General features: G+C 34.2%; 1 protein-coding gene across 1 annotated transcript; it reads left to right on the forward strand.

The window, feature by feature from the left end:
• The first annotated feature begins 250 nt into the window (after positions 1-250).
• Positions 251-27,864, forward strand: LOC106707590 (poly(A)-specific ribonuclease PARN). The gene is made up of 14 exons (XM_045679823.1): positions 251-419; positions 496-846; positions 1,073-1,205; positions 1,813-1,968; positions 2,304-2,436; positions 2,868-2,989; positions 3,655-3,773; positions 4,351-4,593; positions 6,922-7,008; positions 7,871-8,016; positions 9,064-9,110; positions 26,390-26,421; positions 26,990-27,111; positions 27,616-27,864. The coding sequence occupies exons 1-14, from the start codon at positions 401-403 to the stop codon at positions 27,862-27,864; spliced, it is 1,959 nt and encodes a 652-aa protein (XP_045535779.1). The 5' UTR covers positions 251-400.

Here is a 27,864-nt window from a genome sequence, read left to right on the forward strand (position 1 = left end):
GATATATTTGCTTCAAATTAAAAAAAAAAACACGCTGGGTAACAGAAGCACTTATTGGTACCAAGTTTTTGGTAAATCCAATAAACATTCCCAGGTAATATTCCCAATTTTTTCCCCGATAGCTACCAAGAAAGCATAACATTGTGGAAGATTAGAAATTCATCGTTAATAATTTAGATTTTGAGTCTGACAACAAATCACTATTGAAAAAAAGTTTTTTTTTTTAATCGGCCACACCTATACCGATCAATAAATGTCAAATAAGGAATTGTCACAAACTGCACAGTATGCCGCGTTTGTAAAATATCATTATTGTATTTGTTTTCATAATAAGCTATTAAAATAACATAATAGTGTTACATTTTTGTCAATGTTAATATACAATCATATGATTTAAAGAATGGAGGTGACCCGAAAGAGTGAGTCTCATTCAATATGGTTGCTATTATTATTGATTGGTGCATCACAGATGCTATTAATTATATTTCTTTACAGATTTTAGGGAATGTCTCCCTTTAATTAACGAGTCAATAAAGAAAGCTGATTTTTTAGTAATCGATGCAGAGTTTACGGGTATTATTAATGGCCGGGACGTTACTATGTTCGATTCCCCTCAAGAGTACTACATTACTTTGTTAAAAGGGAGTACAGATTTCTTACTCATTCAGTATGGATTGTGTGCTTTCTATTGGAATGAAACTGAGAAGCATTATATGAACGATGCATATAATTTCTATTTATTTCCACGAGGACGCCCAGGACCTGAGAAAATATTCCTTTGTCAGAGTTCCAGTTTAGATTTTCTATCATCTCAAGGATTTGACTTCAATAAACTGATAAAAGAAGGTAAGATATACCATTAATTTAAGACATATTTTATCTTACTTTCATAGATTTCAACATATTTGCAGTTTTTATTTCTTATCTAATGTAACTTTTATGGTGACTGAATACCACTACAAAATTTGCTTCAAAAAACTTAAAAAAAATAACCATGTATTCTGTAATATTGAAGAATAAGCTTAAGTGTTCTACCTTTGTAGTGTGAAATACCTTTTTTGTTTATTCTCAGGTATTTCCTATATGACTGAGCCTGCAGAGACTCGCTTACGTGAAAATCTAACGGAGCGTCAGAAATCTTATGTGAGCGGAAATAATAATATTCCCATACCAGATGAAAATAAACAACAAATTGAAGACATATGGTAAGTACAATAAATGTAACCAAGTTATTTCATGTACAGTGTTATGTTAAAAGTGCAAAGGAAAGTGGTTTATACATTTATCACATACTAGCTTATACCCGCGACTCTGTCCGCGCGGAATAAAAAAAAAAAAACATATGATAAAAAAGTTCCTATGTCTGTCTCCTAGTTCTAAGCTACCTCCCCATTAACTTTCAGCTAAATCAGTTCGACCAATCTTGAGTTATAAATAGTGTAACTAACACGACTTTTTTTTATATATATAGACTAGCTTTTACCCGCGACTCCGTCCGCGCGGAATAAAAAAATAGAAAACGGGGTAAAAATTATCCTATGTCCGTTTCCTGGTTCTAAGCTACCTGCCCACCAATTTTCAGTCAAATCGATTCAGCCGTTCTTGAGTTATAAATGGTGTAACTAACACAACTTTCTTTTATATATATAGATTATTACGGTGATCTGCACATAACTGCAAAGTAATTCAAAGATGTGTGTGAAATCGAACAATCTACAGTGGGTCTATGTGGTACTCACCGCTAACATAGAGTATTCTTTAGCCCCTTGGTAGAGATGTGTATGAGATAAAAATGATGTATATTGTCCTTAGTAAAAGGGTGCGTGTGTTCATCAATGAAAAGAAAGCTGATTCAATGGAGATAGACAGGTGCAATGCATTCATCAGAAGGTTGCTCTTCCAAGAGCTTGGCAATCGGTTCAAGAAAGAGGTCTTTGTTGAGGCAAAGATAGCTGAAAACAAATCTAGGTACTGTGCAAATTTACATAGAATATTTAAATTAATAAACAAAACAGAGCTCATATTTTTGCATTTTATTAGTGAAACAAATAATTTTATATCCAATTTAAAGTAGAAATTCCTATAATGGATAGACTTGAAATTTGACACATGTAATTTTGAGAATAAATAAATAAAAAATTCTCTGATTACGAATTATGATCCAATTTCGACAAATGGACGACCATTCCTAATTACGTAAAGAATAAAAATATGTGAAATGTATCATGTCACTCTAAATGTAGGGTAGTGCAAGTTTTTATGTCTGATGCTGAGCTGATGAATAACATGTGTATTTAATCCAGGGTTCTGAAGGTGTCCCGGATAAAATCAGAGGCTGAGGGTAGAAACAAAGATTCAGAAAAAAAGGAGAAAGAGTGGGAAGAAGTGGAAGAGGCAGTTGGCTTTTCTAAAGTTGCTCGAATGATCAGCCAGTCGGTGAGTTATAAAAATTATATGTTGTTAGCAATAAAATGTATATATAGACTTAATAAACATATTTCACACTATTATCTCAAGACATTTGGAAAATATATTTAGATTAACTGTCACACGTGACCCTGTCGACGCAGTATTAAAAAATACTGACTTAGTAGGCTATGTGTTTTTCCAGACTATGTTTTATGTCTGTAACAAATTTCATCAAGATCCATTGAGCTGTTCTGGAGATACCTTTAAACAAACATCCATCCATCTAAACATTCGCATTTATAATATTATTATGATATATAATATTGCATATAAAAAAAGACAGCTACAATCCGACAAAGATCTTGTGACACTTTGAGATAATTTCATGATTAACCGTCTATTGCTCGTATCTTTTAAATTTGTAGTATGGAATAATATTTAGTTTTTTTTTCTTTTAGCAAAAGTTGGTGATTGGTCATAACATGCTGTTGGATGTCATTCATACCCTCAACCATTTCTTCCAACCTTTGCCTGCCGATTATCCAGCATTCAAGGAGTTTGCACATTGTATGTTTCCAAGGTGAGTGACTATTTCAGTGTTTCCCAAAGTGAGCGATAACGCCCCCTTGGGTGCGTTTAAACCTAGGAGGGGGCGATAAGGAGCCCAAAAAATGGGGGGCATTGAAATTAATTAAAGTAATGAAATTGTGGTTTTTAAGTTTTAGGGCTGAATAAAAATTAGGGGGCTCTGAAATATAATTGATTTTCAAAGGGGGCGGTGAAAGAAATAAGTTTGACAATCACTGGACTAATTGAATAATCTTTAGTAAGTGTCGGAAAAAACTAAGTGTTTCCCTTGATATTTGTATAGTGTGCAGGATTTGCCGGTTCCTTTTAAATGAAACACGTCTTTTCGAGCTGCTATTAAAAATCAGAAGAAACTTTTTTCCTTGTCAATTTGACAGATCATGGTTCAGTAACATTATATAATATTTAACAGTAAGGAGAGTATGTATAATACTTTGTTAGGTAAATATGTTGTTTATCTCCGTCAGTTTTCACTACAGAAAAACCTGTATAAAACTTGTTTTCTAAGTTTTTTTTATATTTGTAGCTCTGCTGGAGAATGTCACAGTATAATCTCTAAATTATCTCAAACGTCCCCGATTCCAGTAAAATTTGCCTTCTTCACTATTGGATCCTATTTTGAAGTTTCTTGGTTAAAAATAATTATATTTGTTGTAGGTTACTGGATACAAAGTACATGTCAAGTCTGCCACCATTCAAAGACAAGGTGAACTCTAGTGTGCTGGAACATTTGCTGGCAACATTATCTGAACCTCCTTTTTCGCTTCCTAAAGCTGGCAAGTACAATATTTTTTTTTTTTTTCAATTTAATTATATAGTTTTTTTTCTATAATTTATAGCTAGCTGTTGCCAGTGACACCATCTATGCGAAATAAAAAAAAATAAACCTAATAAGTAGCCTATGTGTTCTTCCAGACTATGATCTAATTTATTAAGATCCATGCAGCCATTCTGGTAATAACCTTCTAACAAACATCCATCCATCCATCCAAGTAAACATTTGCATTTATAATATTAGTAAACACAACTAACACGTATAACCTAGAGGGGTAGGCAGAGATCACGGATCTCCATCTGGTGTCGCCAAATAAACCACCACAGTCGACTGTTCGCCGTCTTTTCCTCCCGGGAATTTACACATATGTGTGGTTTGCATCACGATGTTTTCCTTCACCGTAAAAATGTCGGATAAATGTACATATGGAAATCGAAAATCGAAAAACACATATTACATGGTGGGATTCGAACCCAGGACATTCAGATTGCTCCATTGGTCAAATTTCAAAAAAAATGTAATTAGTAGAGCTCTAGTAAAATCAAGGCCACCCTTAGTTATTAATGTTTTTTTTACAGAGTCAGTGGAAGGTCGCGGCTACCGTCGCGCTGACGACAAACTGCACGAGGCGGGTTTTGATGCTTACGTAACTGGGCTGTGCTTCCTCGCGATGCACCAGCACCTGGCGCGCATGAGAGGAGACCAGCCACAGCGACTTCCAGACCCTGACTGCGCCGCGCTCAAACCATTCCTCAATAAGCTGTTCCTAGCCAAGACTGCGTATCAGGACTCCCCCTATATGAATCTTACTGGAGCAGATCGTGAGTTGAAAAATAACTAGATTATACTAATTTAATGACTTTAAATGGATCTAAGGCTGAAATTTATAGTCGGTACTTGGACTTTGCTTAGACTTATCTTACGAGTTTAAAATTTATAATCACATGCTAAGCTTACCTTAGACGTTTGCTTAGCAAATGCTAAGTCACCAAAATCGTTGACTTAGCGAAATTTTACACGTTTCTCGCCTACTTTTTTATACGATAAGGTGGCAAATGAGCAGGTGACTATTTAAATTCGTTGAAATAGCGAAGCGACCGCCGCTTATGGACATCCGTAATTGCAGATACGTTGCCTTCATTTAATCGATGGAGGGTCAGAAAGAGTATATTCCCTTCCTAGGCGTCCACTCCTCCGTCAAATCCGCTTCCCCTTCCCATCATTTCCTTATAATAAAAGGGTGGAATAATGAAGAGGACTAAACTTAGGCCTCAGACACGCCCATTCATCAGACGAAACTAGGAATTACTTCCATCTCCGCCTGTCTTCTGTGTGGTCGTGGTATTTCACCGAGCGAGCCGACCAATTCGTGCAAAAGATGTTGTTGCTGGTGTTTACCACTGTTCTACGATTTCGAAGGAGTTTACTAATATGCATTTGGCATTATATCAATATGGATTTGTCATTGTTATGGTTGTTTCGGAGTATGTGCGTACTTTGGAGCTTTTTTATATATTTTGGATTCACCTGATGACCACTCCGTTTCCAAGGCTTTTGTACCTGCCTACTCTTACAAATACTCCTTTCTAGCTTCAAAGGATTTCAATTTTGCTTACGACATGGATTGCTACAATAAAATAAACAAAAACCATATTCTGAACATTTAAAAAGAAATACATTTATTAATATATATTTATTTATTAAGAAAAATATTGTTCAGGCCATGCAGGTTGTTAGTGCTACCCAATTCTTCGAATTGCGTATGTAGGTGGATAGGGAAACGTATAAAATTGCGGTAGAAGTTGACTCAATTTTCTTGAAACTTTATTTATGATGATGTACGGTGCAGGTGGCTTAAGCCTGGTAAATCACCACAAACAGTCTACAACAGAAAGAAGAAAATTAGTACAAAAAATAATACCAAAAAAAAAGGTTTCTTCTAAAGTATACATGATTATTTTTATTAACAGGAAAATAAATATAGTATTACTTATTGCCGGTACTGATCATATTTACCTGTTGATGCGATGTTCCAAGCTTGTCAATTTTATCTATTCGAGACAATATCCTCAAAAATCCGTTCGAAAATCTTTGTTAGTTCGTTAGCCAAATCCAAATGAAAGATAAAGTATGGAAAGTCCGTAAGAATACGGGTCCAGGGTAAACATTAAAGGATGGAATCTTTATATGTCCAGGTAGATAAGCCAAATTCCAGAAGAAATGCATAATATGATAGAAAAGATATTAACCTCAACAATAACAAAATCTAATTAATTTTGTTGTTATTTGTTTGACGTTGTCATTTACTTTGTCAAGTCAAATAATCTCGTTCCGTTCTACCGTATACCTAACCATAATTTTACAAAAGTGTTAATTTAAAAATGTTAATTTCGTCGTTTTGCTTATAATTTCGCTAGCAAATTATAAATAAATATAATGATTCGATTAAATCAATAAGTTAAATGATATATGGATCATGTATTTTAAATATATTTTTTCTAAATACTGAGAAGTACCAAGAAGATGTTGTGCAAATAGAAACTTTGTCAAACTCTCTTGCTTAGCAAAATCACTGTTGCCACTTCGGCTACTTCAAAATGTGCTTAAAGACCTGTTATAATATGCCTAAATATACTATCTTCTTAAAAAGTCCTCCAAGTATTAAATGTGGCCTATTAAAGTGGATCTGCTATACTCGTTGTTATGAATGCCAAACTAAATTATATTAAAAAATATATAATGATTACCTCGTGATTTCTTGAATACGTCTAAAATGCATCATGTTCATTTTTAAATTTCATTTATATCTATATAAGTTAATATGGTATTAAAAATAATGATATATGCTAAATGAAGAAAAATGTGCTAAATGTCCTAAAATTCTGCCAAATTTTGCATAAAATATGCTAAATTGGCAACACTGACAAAATCTCAGCCCAGAACGACTATAAATTCGAATCTGAGATAACTTTAAGCAAATGCTTAGATGAGTTTGCCATAAGATAAACCTAAGTCAAGTCGGAGCTAAGTCCGAGTACCGACTATAAATTTCAGCCTTAGTCTTTAAAAAGTATGGTCTAAATATGTAAATGTATCTGTATGTAAAATTTCTCATTTCTATTAAATACAAAGTATCTTTTCCCTTCCAGCGACGCCGTCAAGAGATCACGTGTTTTATTTAACATTCCCCAAAGAGTGGCAGAGGAATGATATCAACGACTTGTTCAGTACATATGGTGAGTTTTCATTTATCTTACTGTTGGCGAATGCTTTAATTTTCTAGTTAAATTTTATAAGAGGATTTAGCATCAAGTCTTAATAAAACATAATATTAAAGGTCACTTGTATGTTGTTAAAATTGTAGAATAAGTGAAGTGATTTTTTTTTAAATATCAAAATAATTTAATGGCAAACGAGAAAACGGCCATCTGAATTCGCCGCAATAGCGAGGCGACCGTTGCCCATAGACATCAGCAAATGCAGATGCGTTGCCTACCTTTAATCAATGGAGAAGGGGATGCACAGAAAGAGGATATTTCTACTTCCTATGCGTCCCCTCTTCCGCCAAATCCACTTCTATAGCTAGGAACTGGGAAAGAGGACTAAAATTAGTCCTCCGGCACCACACTCATCAGACTGTACTTGGAATTGCTTTCATTTGACGCCTATCTTCTGTGTGGTCGTGGTATTGCACCGGTCGACCCAACCCATTCGTGCACCCAACAAATATTGTTGTTGCGGGATCTACCACTGTTAAAATTTTGTCTGACTGCTTCCGATAAATTAAAAATATGGAAATGCATTGTTTAATTTGAAAAATTATAGTCTGAGTGTGAACATGAGTGTTTAGATAATCATTAGACGTCTAATTTTAGTCCACTTGCCACCTAAAAGGAAATGATTGAAAGGGGAAGTGGATTTGGCAGGAACATACAGGAAGGAGAAATATACTCTTTTTGTGCGTTCCCTTCCCCGTTAATTAGACGTCAATGTGCATCAGTGGCTTCGTTATTTCGTCGAATTCAGATGGTTGCTTGTTCGTTTGCCAAAATGTATTATAAGAAAGATAAAAAAAGGTATTATCCTTGGTGGCACCAGGTCCTGTGACGGTGCAGTTCCTGGACGAGACCTCCGCACTGGTGGCTCTGACGCGGCGGGACCAAATTCACTCTATACGAGACTTCTTTGAGCACACACACATATCTCTCACGCCATTCGCGCTTTACAAGGCGCATGGACCTAGGGTGAGAATTTGTTGTTTTTTTTTTATTAATAAAAATTTAAAAAATAGTGAAACATCTGTTTTAGTCGAGACTATGTTCTATATCTATACCAAATTTTAAAATGATGTGTTGAACTTTTGTTTAGTTATCAAGTAAATATGTGAATTAAATGTATCTCATGGGAACCGTACACATTGCCGGGGTCATAAGTAGTCTATGTGTGCTTCCAGACTGTTCTACAGTTTTATCAAACATTGAATTCCATATAGCCGTTCTGGAAATACCTTCAAACATCCATCCATCCATCTATACATTCGCATTTATAATATTAGTAAAGTATTAAATTTATAAATAATTTTTATAATCATTTTAACTAAATTTAAAGGTTGTGCTATTTTTTTAAGGGCGGCTCTATACTGTCCTCTCGTTCCCCCTAACATCTGAGAGTCAGGGACCTAGGTATCTTTATTTCTCTTACGATACCTACGACAACATCGTTTTGGAAAAAGGGTTAATAAAATTTTAATAATGTATCCTATTTTACTAATATTATAAATGCGAATGTTTGTATGGATGGATGGATGTTAGAAAGTATCTCCAGAACTGCTCAACGGCAATCTCGTTGAAATTTGGCAAAGGGGAAGATCATAGTCTGCACGAATACATGGGCTACTAATTAGGTTTTTTTTAAATTTCGTTCGGACTGAGTTAGTAATAATAAATCAAGAGTAATTTTATTGGTAAAACTAACATTTGCGTGTGATTTTTCAAATTACTTATAGATAATTTATTTAAAATATTTTTTATATAAAACAACATATTAATCACTGCTGATATATGAAAAGCATAAAAAGTTCTATTATAGATAAATAGATATAATCTGTTTTCGAAATGTAAAATTTCGACATCAGAGGGCCTAGCACGAATATGTTACAAACGCCATCTTAATCGTAATTAACAAACTTTGTATTTAAAATTTGAGAAAAGCTCGTACGTAGGTAAATATTCGTGCTAGGTCCAATGTTGTATTATTTCGACTGTAACACTTGATTTCTGTATGTTTGTTAGATGCCAGGTCAAGTGGTGGAGCGTCCCCGTCAGCCGATGATGACTGTGTGCGTAAACATGTTTCGAAACTTGTTGCTTATGTCTAAGTCTAATATATTTTTATATTTTATCATTGTATGTGTTTGCTGGTTGGCTAATATTTATTTTTTGCCATATTATTGTTCTATTGTATAGCATTTGACTATAAAATGTTGATTTTTTTTGCCTTATTGGTTTTGAAAATAGGCAAACATTAGCAAACTGGTTGATGCATTCCAATAACGCTTTTTTTGCTTTTAATTCGCGCAAATCTTTTTGAGCTAAATTAGTTTTATTACAACGCAACAATTAGCTTAATGCAATAGTTATTTTCAAGTTTTTTCATCTATTTTCGACAGGTTAAAAAAATTTATGACAATTTACAACTATTAAAAATGCTGCTTCTAACAAAAAAAAATTGCATCTTGCTCTAACATTATTTTTTTTTACTAAAATTGACGTATTCTTGAACAAATTATTCCGATAGCAAAAAAAAAATGCATTTAAAACACAGGTATTTTAAAATTTTCATTCTATTTAAAGTTCTCTTAAATGACTGAAATATCAGCTGATGTTTCATTTAATTTATATGACTGAGATCATTGTATTTTTCTCATTTTTTTAAGTATTTTTTTTTAAGTTTGTTACGCTGTATTTTTTCGATATGCTTGAGACTGTTGATTTGTAAGCATGGCTTTTGAACACAATTTATGTAAAATCTCATAAATATTTTTTTTTTGTTCACATAAAAATTACGGCAATTATAAATATTTTTAATACAACAAACAAATATAGAATTACGTTTTAAATATAATATTCTTTAAAAGAATTTATAGTAATTATATAATACAAGACATTAAAAAATAATAATTTTAATTTTGTTTGGAATATTCCAATATAATTAAAATAAAAATAACACTGGTCTGCAAAAAAAATTTTTTTTTCTCTCCTTCAAATGTTATGCAGTTATCTTGTCTGATACAACAATACTGAACATAAATATATCATTCAAAGTTTTCTAGCACATATATATTCTTTGGGACGGAATTTTTAAGAAAAACAATTTTTTAATATGAAATTTTTATCATTCGTTTAATTACTTAAATAATGTTGGATGTACACTATTACACAACCTTTAAAACGCATATGACAATATCATTACTAGTTGTCAATCCCATTTTACTTAGTCGTTTTTTTTCCTTTTCATATTTTATAATGGAGTTTCCTGATAAATCGACCAACAAAAATCTGCAAGTATTGCTTCGGACCATTTCCCGTTGTGTCCTCTCTATGTGCAAAATATCGTGATGAAACCTCTCACAGTCTTCATCAGATACTGTTCTGAGATTTGGTGCGAAAAATTTTAAGTGAGAGTGCAAAAAAATGAATTTTAAGAAACATGTTACTTTTTTTGAGCCTTGTAGGAAATGAGAAGTTCTTGTTTGATTTCCAGATAGTTCTGATTTTTTCCAAGAAAATTTTGGCACAAATTTTCTACAAAAGCAGTCTGCGCCCTTTTTTCGAATTGATTTAAATTTATTTTAAAACTTGAGTCCTTCATAAGCTCGAGTATTTGAGGACCTACAAAAATTCCTTCTTCTAATTTCGCCTGATCCGGGGAAACTTTGTTTTCTAGTAGTGAAAGTACTGGGCTTTCACAAAGTTTTTCATAAGACCCAACTTTATATGAAGTGGTGGAATTTTTTTTTTCACTAGGAACGAAAGGATATTCCTTTACATTTTTAGATACAGGAGACAAACTCAGAGAGGTTTTGATTTTGAAAAAAAAAAAAACGTTCTTTGTGGTCAGCTTTTTACTATGTTGTGTTTGTCTTTTGCGCGACTGTCCCACTCACATAAAAAAACACAAAATTTGGTATTTACCATTTGGTGATTTTAACTGGACTGCAATGAGGACATCCTCCTTGCAGGCCAGTTAAAATTGCTACAACTTTTAAATCAACACAAATGTTCTATGCGTATTATGAATTTTTGATTTCTTGCAGTAATAACATCATATTCCCATATAATTTTCTTTAATATTCGCTTAAAAAAGCGTCAGATAATATTTTTTTCTCTCTTTCTATCATTGCACACCGTTTATTTGTGTGCAAATACAATCTCAACCAATTAAAGTTGCTTTAACGCGAGAATAACATAGTATAGTAATATTAGTATAGCATAAAATCCCATAATTTCTAAAAATCTAAAATCAACGTTAAAAAAAAAATTAGACGTGATAGCATAAAACGAAAAGCAGATATAGATTGAGGATGGTAAACTCTTTAAACGGATTATACTTTTATTCAAAGGAGGATTTCGTTGCAGACCAGTGTAATTAGAAATTAGACAACATTCGATTTTAGTACGCCACACTAGTTACTATGATTGGAACTAAACAGGACATGGCAACATTTTTAATGAAAAGCCATAAACAATACATATTTTTTAACGAAGATTGTCCCAACGCCTTTTGGTTATATATTTTTTTATCTCACAATATTTTTTAACTCGGTAAAAAAATAGTAACGGGTCGTTTAATTTGTTTAAACTTTCGTAAGACATAATAATTAACAACGGTTTAACTGACGTATTATTTATTTATTTATAATACACATTGTTAACTTTGGGATTAGAATAAAATCCCACAAAACTATATAAAAAAAATGATTGCAGGAATAAAAAAAAAATAGTTATATAAGTATAAATTTAATTAAATGATCGTCCGGTGACGACACCGACTAGTTTCGGATCCGTCGGGGACATCTTCATCAGTGCGAGACGCGATGTGTCCACTAAGTTCTCAAACACTCGCTTTGAAGATGGACTCCCGTCGGTTCCAAACCTAGTCGGTGCCGTCACCAGGTGATCCCATGTTACTTAAGCCGTTGTTAATTAATTTAGTAAAAGATCACTCGGGTCATAGACTATGGTTGTTGATTTTTCGTTGAAATAAATACGTATTGAGGTTATACGTACAGGTTGAGGCTATTTAATGAATAAGATATAAAAAAAACACTTTTAGGAGTTTTTGCGACACCATATTTGGAAATATTTTTAAGTCTTTCCATTTTTTTATCTTAAGCTTGTCTTTTTATAGCACAAATTATTTTAAGGTAAGGCTTTTTTTTGTTACGCATTTGTTTAAACGGTAATGTACTCAAAGACATTCAATCATGTATCAGACAGGACAAAGCGTACCTAGTAGTAACAAGTCCAGTTTGACACGCCATCATGTCGTGTAGGATTTCTTTCTAATAATTGCCGTACCATTATGTTTAAATTGGTTGTAGGAAAATGTTTCTAACTGAATTTTAACTGTCATATTTATAAGAACATAATTGTTTTTTTTAAGGGGTGGTAGTAATACACCGTAATGTCCACTCTATAAATTACTAGCTTTTACCCGCGACTCCGTCCGCGTGGAATAAAAAAATGCACACAAAATAAAGTTCCTATGTCCGTCTCCTAGTTCTAAGCTACCTCCCCATCAATTTTCAGCTAAATCAGTTCGACCGATCTTGAGTTATAAATAGTGTAACTAACACGACTTTCTTTTATGTATATAGATAGATTTATTTGAATCTCTTTGAATGTACGTTACTATTCGACTGCAACATTATTACAAGTGTCATAGCTGACGAAACTAACAGTTAGTTATTTCTCATATTGAACATGTGACTCTAACGATTCTTTGCCGTGGAGTTGGATCTCAATTATTTGTGTTTTGAATAAACGTTTATTTTAATCTTTTGTTTTATTTATTTGATTTATTTACCCTTCATAGTTATTGGAACCGTTCGAGTCATAATGTTGGATTAAGGTTAAGGAAAATAATTGTTGTTTAAATATTTGCGCTAATTTATTTGGGGTCTAGGATTATGTGGTCCACTTAATTTAAACTTATCAAAGTGTCTTTTTTTATGCTTCATTTTGTAAATTAAATCTCGTACGATGATGATTCTAAATTATAAAGAATTAAATATATTTGAATAAAATACAGCGAAATATATAGAGCTATATCATAATTATTGTCTTTCATGTAAGAAATCACAATTTTTTACACTTTTAAAATAACGTGTAACAAGTTATTTTTTATAGTGTTAAAGTTTTTGTTTATAGTATCAAATTTAACCGTAGGAAAGATATTAAGTGATAGACTATGCAATGTGGTGGCACCCAAATGTAGTTTTGGGTTACACTTTACGCTAGGTAATTGTAGGTTTATGATTTTAAGACAAAATAGGCTGTCATTTGATGCTCCTGAAATTTAAAAATAATAACGTTTAGTTATAATTGCTAAACAAAAGAAGTAGGCGTTTTCGTAATAGAGGCTACTCTATATTTTGGGCATTTGTGTCAGGCAATTTACCGCCTAAAATGACACACCGGTCGCCTCAAGGTTTAGCCCTAAAATTCAAAATTTTTATGATACATATTTTTTCTTTAAACGACTTTCTTCTAATCGTATTTTTTTAACTTGTACCATGTACTTGTGGTTATTTTGTTTGTGAGATATATGTGTGAAGTTTTACTCTGATATTGAGTTTATCTGTGTTTATTTGAGTTTTGTGAACGATTTAAGCGTACCAAAATTTCTACGCACAATCACAAAGATTGAAAATCATTACACAGAAATCGTACCTAATGTATTTGTGATTTGTTTAAGCTCCATGTACCTATTGTCCAAAGATTAAATATTTTCAACTAACAAACAAATACACATTTTACCCAAAAACTCATAAATCATAAAATATTTCCGATAAAACATAATTTCTCACATAAGTATACATTACCTAAACATACTATACAATACTTTTTCACTTTATCTGATAATTTTCAAAAAATATTGATATAGCGTAACGGCCGCCATGTTTGAAATTTGACGTTTCTCTGTTTAAAAAATGTTGGCGTTCAATTGGAATGGGATATAGAAAATCACGCACAAATATGTCGTTGGTCTAGTTATCGGTGATGAGTGTTGCATGTATATATGTATGTCTAAATGTTTAGTTACACTAGTATTTTGATCACTTTAGAATAAGGTATTCTTATGTTGTCTTTCCTTCTTATATTGTGATACGCTACTTGAGTCAGCATAGCAAAAATTTTTTAAAATAAAAAGGGGAAATCGAAATTCTTCCAAATAACACTTTTATATCCTTGAAAGCGTACCGGTACCGAAGCGAAACCAAGTTTAATATTTTACTGACAACTGTTTTACTACGGGGAGAAGAATCTTTTAACATCGGACTAAGGTTCTTCGTACACAAGACAATGCATATCTTCGAAAACCGGCGATTTTAGCCGCTAGATAACTTACGCAGTACAATGTCATAAAGGTTCGTACACAGTGCGCGTCGCCGACATTTCTATCTGTCATCACCAACGACAGTCGCTCGCATTCTGTTTGTCAAGATCGTTGCCAGAAAAGTCATTATAATTTTCAAGATGGCGGAAAAAATCTATATACAATTGAAATCTAGTCGCTATGTCTTCCATCGACTATTCAACATTGAGTGTACGGAGCGCAACGTGATTCTCACGACGTAACCATACAATATTAGTATTAACGATTTACGTCGTCTTGTGTACGAAGGACCTCAGGTGGTTTTCGTTTTGTTTTCGTCTGTCAGGGTACTCACGTTTGTGTTACGTCTTCTCTTCGGTTTCGGTTCACTTCCGTGGCTGTGCCATTCAGGTGTAAACAATAGAAAACATCGTATCGATATTCATGAATTGTCCCCTAGAAAATTGGCAGAATACTAACGATATTCTTTCATTGCTATCTCTAGTAGCGCTGCGTGAAAGTCATAATAATCAGGATAAATTGTATATTTCATGGTTTAATTTATTGTCCAAAATAAAATTAGGAAACGCATATGATATAGTTGCTAACTCCGTCCAGAACTCCAATGTACTAACACCTGTATTACCATATTGTAGTCCCTTACATTCTTTTTGGAGAAAACAGGGACAGCAATATGTATTAATACATAAGACACTGTAGTTGAGGCCAACTGTAAGATTTGAGTTAGTAAAACGGCTACATGGTTATTAATTAGCCCCTTACAGTTTTGTTTACGGATTGCAGTAATTTATACGTATGGCTGTATTTAACATATGTGTTTCCTTTAGTCACATGAAAAAAGATGAAGAAAATTGTTGCTTTTGTCGTCGGCTTTTGCTATGAGAATGCCGTCTTTCAGATATCGCACGACGACCGTTCATTCGTTGGTTCCCCGTGGCTTCTGGCCTCATATGCGTCCTCTTCGACCATCTGTCCTCCAATCTTTGATGCCGAGTTCTTCGTGGGTACCTTGAGAAAGTAAGTCAAGGAATCACTTGGAACTATAACTATGTAAAACGATATCTATTTCAACTATATGCGTGGCGGTGTGATCAGAAGTTGGAATTCTCATTAGAAAAGCTGGATGGTCGATAATCAATTAAATGCATTCAGAAATTAGAAGACTAAATTTGTTAATCCGGCTCCAAAGTGACATTACACATATAAATGTGTCGCCAAGTTTCAGATTCTATCTGCAATCTAATGTAATATTAGAGATACAGAAGGTTGTTCTCATATGAATTTAAGACGTAAATATAAATCCTACGCGCCTTCTAACGTAGTTAATAATGCAGGGAAAATAATTGAAGTGTTTCCTTGCATTACGGAGTGTTTCACCGGGATTCTAGCCTAAACGAGCACTGCCATTGTAAGCTGCGATTTAGCGGATCGTGAGGGGATATGGCTAGGGTAGCTATGCTGTGGTGGCAAATTAGGATTCCGTTTTTTTTCAACTTACCGATTTCAAATAAGTCATAGATTTTAATTAACCATATTTGAGGTATTCATTTTAAAGAATGTTTAATTAATTGATTGTTTTACTTTATGGAAAAGTCAGGCATGGACGAGGAATAGCCGATATCTATGGAATCCTACTTAGACGTTGGGTATGTTCCCAGATAAAAGAAGAACGTACGCGAACATCGATATTTTTTCCTTATAAAAATATTAAATATGGGAAATGTATATTTCTGGTAAACTGTGTCGGTAGCTCGGACAATGGCGCGTGGCGATACCGCGACCCCGCGACCTCGCGTGCGCGCTTCCGCCATCTTGCATTTTAATGCGCGTGCATTTGCATGCCGCGGACACGTGCTATCATATTCTATTCTCATTTACTTACGAGCACAGAATTATGCGGAATTTACCTTTCCGTATTGTTCAATTGTGTTTCTGTTCAGTATTGTTCTATTTAATGCTGTAACTGTCGATTTGGATTTTGACATTGTTCGCAGTAGGGAGTCAAAAATTGTATATCCGTATAATAGATTTAAAAAATAAAATAAAGGTACGGGTTAGCTTAATGACGAAAGTATGTATTTCTGAAAAGTTGTCTATTATCTTGTTGGTACAATCTTCGATAGTAGATCTTTTTTTTAAAGCATTTAAGTATCGAATTACCGTTCGTTTAGTCGTTACTTCGAGTGGATCAGTGGGGTCAGGAGGATTGCATGTCGCGTGTTGAGCGTCGTTCTGTGGCGGCGGCGGTCGTAAACAACGTAACTCCGCGGGGGTGATAGCATCGGCACGCGCGGACTATCCCGCATCGTGTTTACGCTGTGATTTGCACCGTTTTACACGTCTACCCACTCGCTAAAGACTATGTGCCATCATTTATGTTATAGCCAGTGTTTGAAAACGTCCAAACCACTACAATATTAATAGTATTATTCATCTATAGGTATAACTGCAAAATATAAATAAAAAATAGTAGCAATAGTTTTTATGGAACCATTTAATATTATGATAGGACGCGGATTAAATGCTTTTAAAGATATTGGATAGTTGATTGTATGGCAACTACTAGGAGATTACTCTCCTCAATAAAGCTTAAAAACGTTTATCTTTCCCGCTAAGCTTACAGCGATAGAAATACGCATAAGAAGTGTAAATAAGGCGTTTTCGCGGATGTCGGTCGCACACGCTATCGCAATATATGCTGATGCGATACCTTAACGAGCCGCGCGGACAGCTAAACGTTCCTTTCAACGCAAATGTCGTAGCCCACAAAAGTTAAAGCTTAAAAAATATAAAGTACATTATACACAGCGGGAGTGATGGCTTCATTAGGTGATATAGACCGGTTGTAAATGTTATTACGAAGTTTACAGTTCCTTTTATTGACAGTTTTGACACATCATTAAAATATGTATTTATATGCAAAATATGACATTTGCTTTCCCAATCGGGGTCGGAAGACATTTGTAGATATGCTAGTTTTACCCAGTTTGGCACGTAATTAGGTGAAACTCGGGCAGCTGTACTCTTTTTCTCTTATAATTTATAATATGTAAATACATATACAAGCCCAACTATGTTTGTATGTCCTTTAGTTACGGTGCCAACAGATACAAATTTATCTTAAACATCCCACACGTAAATCACTTGTCACAATGTTTTCATTAATTTAAAAACTGAGAGAAATTGAAGAGATACCCTTCACTCAGAGGTTAAAGTTCAGGTCCATTAGAACAGTTTATTCTTTAATAATTGTAGTCTACTCGCCTGGGTTTACGATCTTCGGTTCAAATTGATTATGTCAGGCTACTGTTAGAATGAAGAGTGAAAGATCACCAACCAACAGGAATGCTATTAGTTCGGCACGTGCTATAGAGGGGCAATCGTGTTCGATAGCACGTCGAGTTGCGCACGCGCCGCGAAGTGGGTCGAGTCGCGGGCGCGGGTTGGTGCGGGCTAGGCACCACATTCGTAGTGATTTAAACGTTCGTGACTGACGGCCGCGCTGATCTTGCCTGTAGTTGCCGGCCGCCGCTATAAATTCCTTTATTTATAGCTATAAAATAGCGCTATATGTGTCTCAATATATTTTGTTAGGTTCGCGATAACTCGTAAATGCTACTTCGCGGTCGGGGTGCCCGCCTTGCTTTCGTTTTATACATTGCTGTTAAACAATGTTGAGATACGCTTGAAAGTTTTTCTATTTTTTTTAATGTATATGAGGCCAACGACAACAGCACATAGTTAATGATCGCATACCTATATAATTATAGTTTTGGAAATAGGTAGTGTTAGTAGTCTTATTTTTAGTGCAAGATCACTTCAATGTAATGTCTGGTATCATTCTAAACTGACTGATTTCGCAATTTAAAAGGAGAATGTTTAATTTGGCGGTCGTGCAAACATTCCAAGTGCCAATTGTATTTAAATTGCAGTTTGAAATGTAGAATTTATATTTGAAAGAAATGTTTTTATATCAAGCTCAAACTGAAACAATGTTATTAAATAGACGAGACCACCTATGTCTCTAATAAAGACTACTCCGTTGCAACTAATAGCGAGTCGTTAAAACAACAAAGTACATCGGGCGGCGCCGGGCGGCGTCATTAGTACACCGTCAGTATAAACGAGGCCTGAATGCGCGCGCGCAGGTTATCTCTCGTCTGCCCTTTTGTTTGTAACGCCTTGTCCCTTTTCAAAGACAAATTCGTATCTGTCTCAGCCCTTTATTCGGAATTAACATATTCATAGTGCCTTACACTGAAATTAATGTTGCACAGTTAGGGTTTTTGTTCTTATTCGGCTGTAGTTACCCTGTAATATAGGTTCATGGTTTTAAGAAGTTATGTAGCCATATAAATGAAGCTTTTCCTTTATATTACAACCAAACATTTCACCCTTTTCATCGTTTTTTTAAATGTTAGCATCTATAGCATTGTAAAAATAAATGCATGTCTTGTGAAGATTGTCCGTCAAACGTCAATTCCAAATGTCGGCGCTGTAACGACGAACTGTTTTCGCGTTAAATAGCTTTCGGTTCGGTGCGCGTTGGAAAGCATTGTATTTAAAGTTATCTAGGCGGTCTATAAATTCATGAAGATACCGTCGCCAACATCAAAGGATCGAGAGACGAATGTCACGGGGAAGTGTTCCGCGTGTCACGTGCCTTGTTCGAAGCGCGTCTGCAAGTTAGAATCTGTCCGTTTATTGGGATATGAAATGGGCAGTTTATAATCCTCAGTACAAGTGTTGAACTTGCATGATTATGTTAAAGTTTAACCGTTTCATTTGGTTAAAATTGATCTGAGGTTATTTTAGAATTGTGAAAAGATGAGTTAGTTATGATTGTCTTCTTCAGTTGTATGCTTCTTATGGAGCCTTAATATTGACTCATTTTTATCGTTGCTTAAACTTAAAAAGTCCATATTTTCTTGTTTAATTATATCAAGCATATATTTGAACCGTGCTACAAATATGCAATTGAAATCAATGTAATACAAATACAATTTTAATTACCTATACTTTCCATAAAGAATTTAATGTTTAATGAGGCGTGTGTTAAACTTTTAACATACATTGACACTATCTGTGAGTCTTCAGTTTAGCATCGTCGAATGTTTCGCGTCTTGACAAGCTGACGGGAGCTATCAGGTCCCCTTCCGTCACCTGCCTCGTGGCTTCGTCGTGAGCGTGAGTCTCTTTACACTATCCGATTGCGGCTGATAAAATGTAATTCATAAAAATATTAAAGTAAATATGTTGAAATTAATTCAGTTATATTCTAATCTTTATAAAAATTTATCGATCTTTATTTACTAGTCATTTATATTGCAACTAAGTAAATATTTAAGTGCATGGATAAAAATTATACGTAAATGTCCGATTTTCTAGATGTTTGTACATTAGCAGTGATTTACCTTATCTCAATAGTTCATCTGAAACGTCAACTGTCAGTACCAACGGGGTAATTTACACTTGACGATTTCGACATTAAGTCCGAATCGTCCCCTCTAAAAATGGGGTCATAACGGGCCGCTTTCGACGTCGGCTTTGCGCGCGCGCCGACGCGATCGTATCGCAGATCTCATTAGCTAATGGCGGGCATCGGCCAATTACACTGAGTGACGTGTCCGGGGCAAATTACGTGCGGCGGTGTCGCCTCGTGTCGCGGTCAGCTGGCCCACGTCGCTGCGTCGTCACGTCGCCAAGTCGCCACGTCAATTAGCGATGGATGAGCCGAGATCTACCGGTGTTGCCTATATCTAACATTTCCGAATCTTTGACGTTGTTTCTGCGAATACATGTTCACGATACAATTCTTCATCACCGATAACTATGAATTTCTTTATGAAACCAAAGAAAAGGAACTTATGCGATTTCGTTACATTTCTCCTTTTAATACATTCTTTGCTTTATTAGTAACTAGCTGTAACCAGCGACTCCGTCCGCGGGGAATAAAAAAAAACGTAATGTGCAGCTTATGTGTTCTTCCAGGCTATGTTTTACATGTATGCCAAATTTCATCAGAACTGTTAAATCGTTTTGGAGATACCTTCAAACAAATATCCATCCATCCATCTAAACATTCGCATTTAAAATATTAATAGTATGATTGCATGGTGTTCGCAATATAAAATCAATAATAATTTAAATTACCACCGCTTATCACATTTTCGCAAAAAATTTTTTATAGCTCCTTGGGAGGTATTAAAGCTTCTTAATGGATATATTTTTTAAAATTCTGATAGTCCATCTAAAAGCCGCCGCTGCCTACGCTTAATAGATTATTAAATAGTTAAACAAATGTCAATGTTAACAGTAGCATTTAAATTGATAGATAGGGGATAGAAAAATACATAAAACTGGTAATTTGCGGATAGATTGTACGGTGGGTGGTCCGAGTAATTGATACTTAATCATAACCCCATATGTCAAGTTTATAAAAAAATATTACAAATAAATAGTACGAAAACAATTACTGGTATCCCACTATAATTTGCTTACGTTAAAGATTAAATGATATTTTTTTATAAGCTTAAAATGTTGCTTTGTTTGTCGATATGTTTTTTTTTTGTAGAACAATGTTCCATGACAAAAAACTACTGGCTACGTTTAAATTAAAAAAAGGGGACCAAATGCTATACTTTTTGAATGAAAACAAAGAATTACTAAAAGCTCACAATCAAAAACGGAGTTACGAAATCAAAATAATAATATAAAAAAAAAACAGACGAATTGAGAACCTACTCCTTTTTGAAGTCGGTCAAAAAGATGAATCAAACAGTGTTTGTCGAACAAGATTATGTCTCATAAATTTTTTTTTTCTACATAAGATTTTGTTAATGTCTAAAAACATTAATATCTATTAGAATTACCTTAATGTAGTGTTTTTAGTAGTTTAAACTTAATTTAGGAATGACCAAATGTAGATTTATATTTCGAGTAAGGAAATGAAATGCATTTGTGAATGAGTATAGCAATTGTCGATAGCTGAGGTGTTGCTCGCAAAGGACCGAGTCGTGGCCCACCTTAAATGGATCACCCTACCATTAACAAAGAGAATGTCAATTAATTATGAATTAAATTTATATAACACACTCTTTTGCTACCAGTATTCTGCTTAAGAATTTAATTTTAAACATGAAAAATATTCTTTATTTAATTTTGTGTTTTTTTAATACTATTGTTAACTTTTTCGACGTTAATCGTATTTAGTACTGGCAGCCTGCAACTTTGTTAGCGTAGAATAAAAAATAAAATAGCCTAAGTAATTTACTCCAATAAGAGTCCCGTCAAAATCGGCCAGCCGTTTCGGATTATACTCAAAATAAAATATTAAACTCGGATTTGCGTATATACACATACAGAAAAGAATTAAGAATTGGTTCATAAGCAACAAAATAAATCTTGTTCTCGAAATATGTTTTTTTACATATTACATACTACAATATTATTATTTGTATGGATATATTTGTAATTAAAAATTTGATGACTTTAGAAAAGTCGTATATCATCTTCTTATAAAACAATGTAAACAAAATGTACAAAAGTATTTTTTTATAACTCCACCATTATCGTAACAATAGCTATCATAGCTTCGAAATCTCGAATTATTTATTCAGCAAACCGTATTCGCACGTACCGATAAGTTGTCTATAGAAGTCGATTCCGAAATTGGTTTGTCGCCATATAAGCCGACCCTAACACCCGTAGCGGGTGATTTACCCAGTGCCCAACGCTTGTCGATGCGGCGACAATAAATAGAGGTGGCCTCAAGGCGTCGTAACTGTCCGCCTCGACTGGAACACCTAAACTTAAGGTATTATGTTACTTTGAACACGGTCTCTACGTACATTCCTTTTTTTTAATTCGTCTTCCTTGATTGTGATAAGATGATGTCAAAATATACAAAACAATTCTAATTTGGAGAATTAAAAAAATATTCGTTTTAGTGTTAAAAGCAGTACAGGTTAAATTTAAATTTACTTGGCTAGTCGACTAACACCTTTGCAGATTGCAGAGATTTTCTGGTATACATTACCAAAGTCGTAGTAGTCGTATGTAATCTTTTTTATCTTTTCTATATTAGAAAAGGAAAGATTCGATTGTTTATTTGCATCGAATAGGCTTTGGAACTACTGAACCGATTTGAATATTTTTTTCATCGTTGGGAAGCAACACTATCTCCGGGTGACATATGCTATATTATTTTTTATTCCGCGCGGGGATAAAGTCGCAGGCAATTGATGGTTGCAAATGAAATTTAGCTTTATAAGATTAAAACAATGTTGAATTTTATTTTTACACAGAATTGTTACGTTTACGATTTACGTAAAATTAAACCTTGTTTCAATCACTTAAAGCTCAATTTTATTTTAGACAACAATCTGCTCTGCTCCCCTCCCCGGTCTGTATACACGAACCCTAAGAAACCGATGTTCGTTTGGCGCCGTTCTGTTGTAGCTACCTTATATAGGCTTCAGTCGACATCGTATTTTTTACAACTTTTCATCAAGATTAAAGGAATCCTGATGGATTAAATTTTACGTTTAGCGACGAGACGCTGACTTGACATGTTTCAGATTGTGCGCACTCAATTTGTGGTGAATAAAATAAATTTACGTCATCACTTTATTAATCTATATATATAAAAATGAATTGCTGTTCGTTCGTCTCACTAAAACTCGAGAAAGGCTGAACGGATTTATCTTATCTTAGTCTTGAAATGTTTGTGGAGGTCTAGGGAAGGTTTAAAAGGCGAGAAAAAATTCATACCGCTATTCAGTTTTTCTTAACTGCGCGCGGACGGAGTCGCGGGCGACAGTAGAATATAAGATATCTCTATAATAATCAATGTAGAAAAAAGGGCCTTACAATTAACGTAATTCTGATCGGAAGTACGTGATTTATAAGGCGTTTATAATTTGTAAAATAAATGCCGAAAAAGTAGTCTATTAACAAATACATTTCTTGATAATACTTGAAGAATTCTCATTAAAGGAACAGAGGCAGCAATGTAATTCAAACTCGTAAAGATTATCGTACTCTAGATGCTATTTCTATTTAGTGTAGAGTGTAATGGATTAATGTAAAGAGCATTGCTCACTATGGTGTAATAGCCAATTAGTTGTGACTTTAATTTACTTAATGTTTAAGAAAAAAAAAGTATCAGCCTCATAGAGATTCCCAGACGTCTGATATGCGGACTTCGCTAATAGACGTAGATCATGCTTTAATCACTTATTGTACATACCGTAAGAAAGTATTACAGTTTGTTTTTTTAATGTAATTTATGTCATTAGTACTGATATATCAGAAGATCAGATTCATTAAAAAAAAAAATGACTCATTTGGCTCGATTTCTTTTTTTTATTTAATAAATATTTTCTTTATTAATTTTATTATATAATACTAGCCGTCGCCCGCGACTCCGTCCGCGCACAGTTAAAAAAAAATGAATAATAGATGTTGGCCGATTCTCAGACCTACTGAACATGCTCACAAAATTTCATGAGAATCGGTCAAGCCGTTTCGGAGGAGTACAGGAACGAAAACTGTGACACGAGAATTTTATATACAGTCAAAACCGTTTATGGCGACATCGTTTAGAACAACATACCGGTTAAATTGACCAAAATCAAAGGTCCTGGCTGAATGTTATATACATATCTTTCCTATTAATGCCTGTCACCGGTTGTTACAACTATCGGTTTTTACGACTCAATATGAGTAGTCCCTTCGATGTCGTTATAACAGATTTTGACTGTAATAGACTAGCGGTACCTACAAACATTTTCATATTTTCGTTTGTTCAGGGAAATTTCTATGTAAATAATCAAAATCGTCAGAAATACAAAGTCATTTATGAACGAAAACACAAAGATAGAGCCACAGACAATCAATGGGATTCACAAACAACCAACTAACATTCCGTGGTCAAGTGGTAACATTCCGTGGTCAAGTGGTAACATTCCGTTGATTTTAGTTTCGTTCGCATTGTCCTGTTTTAACAAAGATTAAATATTGAACAAAGTTTAAGTGAGCATTTTTTTAATTTACAATTATTATTAAGTTATACATTTAATGGAACGAGATAGAAAATAAACTGGACTTGCATCGAATAATTTTTCAAAACAATACCAAACAGAGAAATGATGAAGCTTTCTATCATGTACATATATTTCAGTTGTATTTCCAAAGCTGACAGCATTTGTTCTTGTTCCGTTATACATTATTCTTCAAAAGGCAAGTGAGCGATTTATTCATACTGTCCTGTCACTCATGATGACTGAGGTCTGCATTAATACGTTTGTGTTTGAAGACAGAATTTAAAGCAACGCATGTCCCTAATTAAAGGGAGGTTGCAGCCAATTATTATACGAAATGTTATTTCCATATTATCTCAGTTCAAGTTCAGTAATAACGTTAAATAGATTAATAAATATAGCAAACGTCAAATGTCTCATCGTCGTGAGTATTGGCGGGAATACTGGTTATTAGCGTCGTACAAAAAAGCTTCAGTTACAAGTCAATCAAATAGTTGGTAAGGCGAATATCATAGACGAAGGCGCGTCTACCGCCTTATTAGGAGTGTATTTGATAGATGAACCGGCTTGTTGCACTTGGAACAATGTTTTGCTGTATTATATAAATAATAAATATGATTCACAAGGGTCGTACGATTTCGCGCGTAAAAAGTCACCCACCGCGCACCGGAGGCATACCGATGTCCGTAACGATGGTCACGTAAGAATCGATTTTATGAAGAATTCAATCGTACACTGTACCTCTAGGGATGTCGCCAACGACATATTATTCTATAAAGTTGAACAAAAAGTTTTCGAGAGATTAATATGTTGCGAGATGATTGAAGGAGCTTAGAGAGCTTTCCATATCTTGATATCATGTTCATTAAGTACAAGGAATCCATCTTACTATTTTATCAATGATGTTGCGGTCCTCTAATTTTTTTAATTTTGTTATTTAATTTTATTTTTATTACTTTTGATATAACTTTATTATAAGCAGTTTCATGACCGATTTATTCTTAGCTTTAATATAATACACGAATCTATTAAACTCAAAAACAAAAAAACCATTTAAAAATATCACAGTCATTGTAACAATTGTAATTACATTGTTGTTTAACTAAGATTTGTTAAAGTATTTTTAAATACGAAATGGTCGTAGAAATCGGAGTAATTTGGCGCAAAGACATGTAGCATTAGAGCCTTTTACGTCCTGCTAGACAGGCGACAGGCGACAGGTGAATGCGGCCCTGGCCGTGGCGCTTACATCGCAATTAGTCGTTACGTTCCAATACCAATTAGCTTGGAGTCGGCGCGAACGTGCCCTTTGATCGTGAACGTAAAATTCAAAAGAAACCGTCAATTGGTTCACCTGCAATCGATTAAATAAAATTCCAAGCAAAGGCACGTACATGTTTTTTGTTATCAACAAATATAAATTGTGTTTTCTATTGCGTGTTTTTAATCTTTAAGTTAATTTAATAACATCGGCATTAGTATGAGATTTAAACTGACTATGACTAATCCACTTTATTGTCCGTAGAATGTTACGATGGGTTTCCATTGCCTAAACACCTGTACAAAAACATATACCACTAAATCACTTTGAAAAAATAGAGAATTAATTTTCGCATATCTGTTTCGCCAGTGTAAGCTTACGGTAATAACATGAGAAGCTTGGGGCACTAGCTAGTATGTATGTTAAAACAGAATTTAATAGATTTTAAAAATAGCTTTCACCTATAAAAAGCTTTTCAATCACCTAGTAAACTAACCTTCCTTTTAACTTTAAATTTTTATATTTGCTTGGGCAAAACATGACTGAAACGGTTGCCTTTGTTATGTTAAATACTTAATAGGCTCCATGTACGTTTGATGTATTTTTTAAACAATTTTTATTATCTAGAAATTATGTTTTCGTTTCAACTTTCTTGTTATTGTTCAATATTTTTATGCACTGTTTTATTTGCAGGAGTTCGCCTGACCTTTCGAGAGTGCGACAAGGTTTGTATTATGTTTTGAATTTATTAACGGCAATGTTTGACCTTCACGAATATAATAGACATTATGATATGCATTTTATGTTTGTTCGCAAGCTGTTTTCTGTCATTGTTGTTGTTGAGACGTCCATTTTGCTTATATTTCACATAGATACATTGGTTTTACGACTTGTAGCATATCAAATAGCAATCTATATTCATACCGACGATTTGCTTGTTTTTTTATTTACCTGCACGTATAATATTCGATTGAAACCTGAAAATGGTCATCGTCTACTTTTCTTGTCAAGTCCAGTCATTACCAGAGAAGGTAATTTATAAAGATTAGTTAAATCATTACAACGGAATTAAATATATCTTTATAAGGATTTTAAGATTAATGCGCATTTGTTAATTTGATTTCAATTTTTTAAGTTTAATTCACAGATGTACTATATAGAGTATACCTATAAATGCAAGTGATTTTATAAATCTTGTCATTTTAAATTTAAAAGATTGTCTATAAAATAGAAAACAAATGCGATATAGAATGACGTAGTAATGTCAGTACATATACTACGTGTTTGTGTTAGGATCAGGGGGTAAGCCGGCAACGGCGCGGGCGTCTCCGCAGCAGTCCCGAGCGAGATCCAGCAGTGTATCGTCGCCTCCGGAACCACCGCCCAGGAAACGAACCTCTTCAGGCGTCTTCCAGGTCAGTGGCACACGTAAATACTTCATGAAAAGAAAGAAAAAAACAATGAAATTACTTATTTTGTGTGCATGTTATCTTGTTTAAGAACACAATTATAAATTTAGAAATTACAGTAATTTTTGTGATTATGTTAAACGTTGAAAATAAATATTGTTTGTTAGTTTTTCATTATGACATTAAACAAGTTTGCAATAGCCACAATATTACAAACAAAATTTCTATTTGGTTTTATTTATAACTAGCTGTCGTCCGCGACTCCGTCCGCGCGCAGTTAAAAATGAGGGGGGGGGGTTATGAAAAATAGATGTTGGCCGATTCTCAGACTTACTGAATATGCTCACAAAATTTCATGAGAATCGGTCAAGCCGTTTCGGAGGAGTATGGCAACGAAAACTGTGACACGAGTATTTTATATATTAGATAATGAGTAAATCAGTTTTTACATCGATGATGATTATAATCGTAATAATTATTTAATTCCAATTAAAACATATTAACTTGAAGGTTGATGAACTGGAACCACCGCCAAAGAAGCCGGAACTCACTCGATCCAAGCCAGAGGAGCCCGCGCCCGAACGCCCCCTGGCAGCCATCTCGAACGGTCGGCGGAAAGCGCACGCCGCCACCGCAGAGGACGGAGACAGATGTCGCGACAACAGCGAAATTAAACATAATGTAGATGTAGTTAAATTTGATAGTAACGCCACTAGCGATTGCGTGGCCGCTTTTAAAGAAAGCGATAGTTGGGATTAA

The sequence above is a fragment of the Papilio machaon genome, chromosome 10, assembly GCF_912999745.1.
Source record: "Papilio machaon chromosome 10, ilPapMach1.1, whole genome shotgun sequence".
Lineage (NCBI taxonomy): Eukaryota > Metazoa > Arthropoda > Insecta > Lepidoptera > Papilionidae > Papilio > Papilio machaon.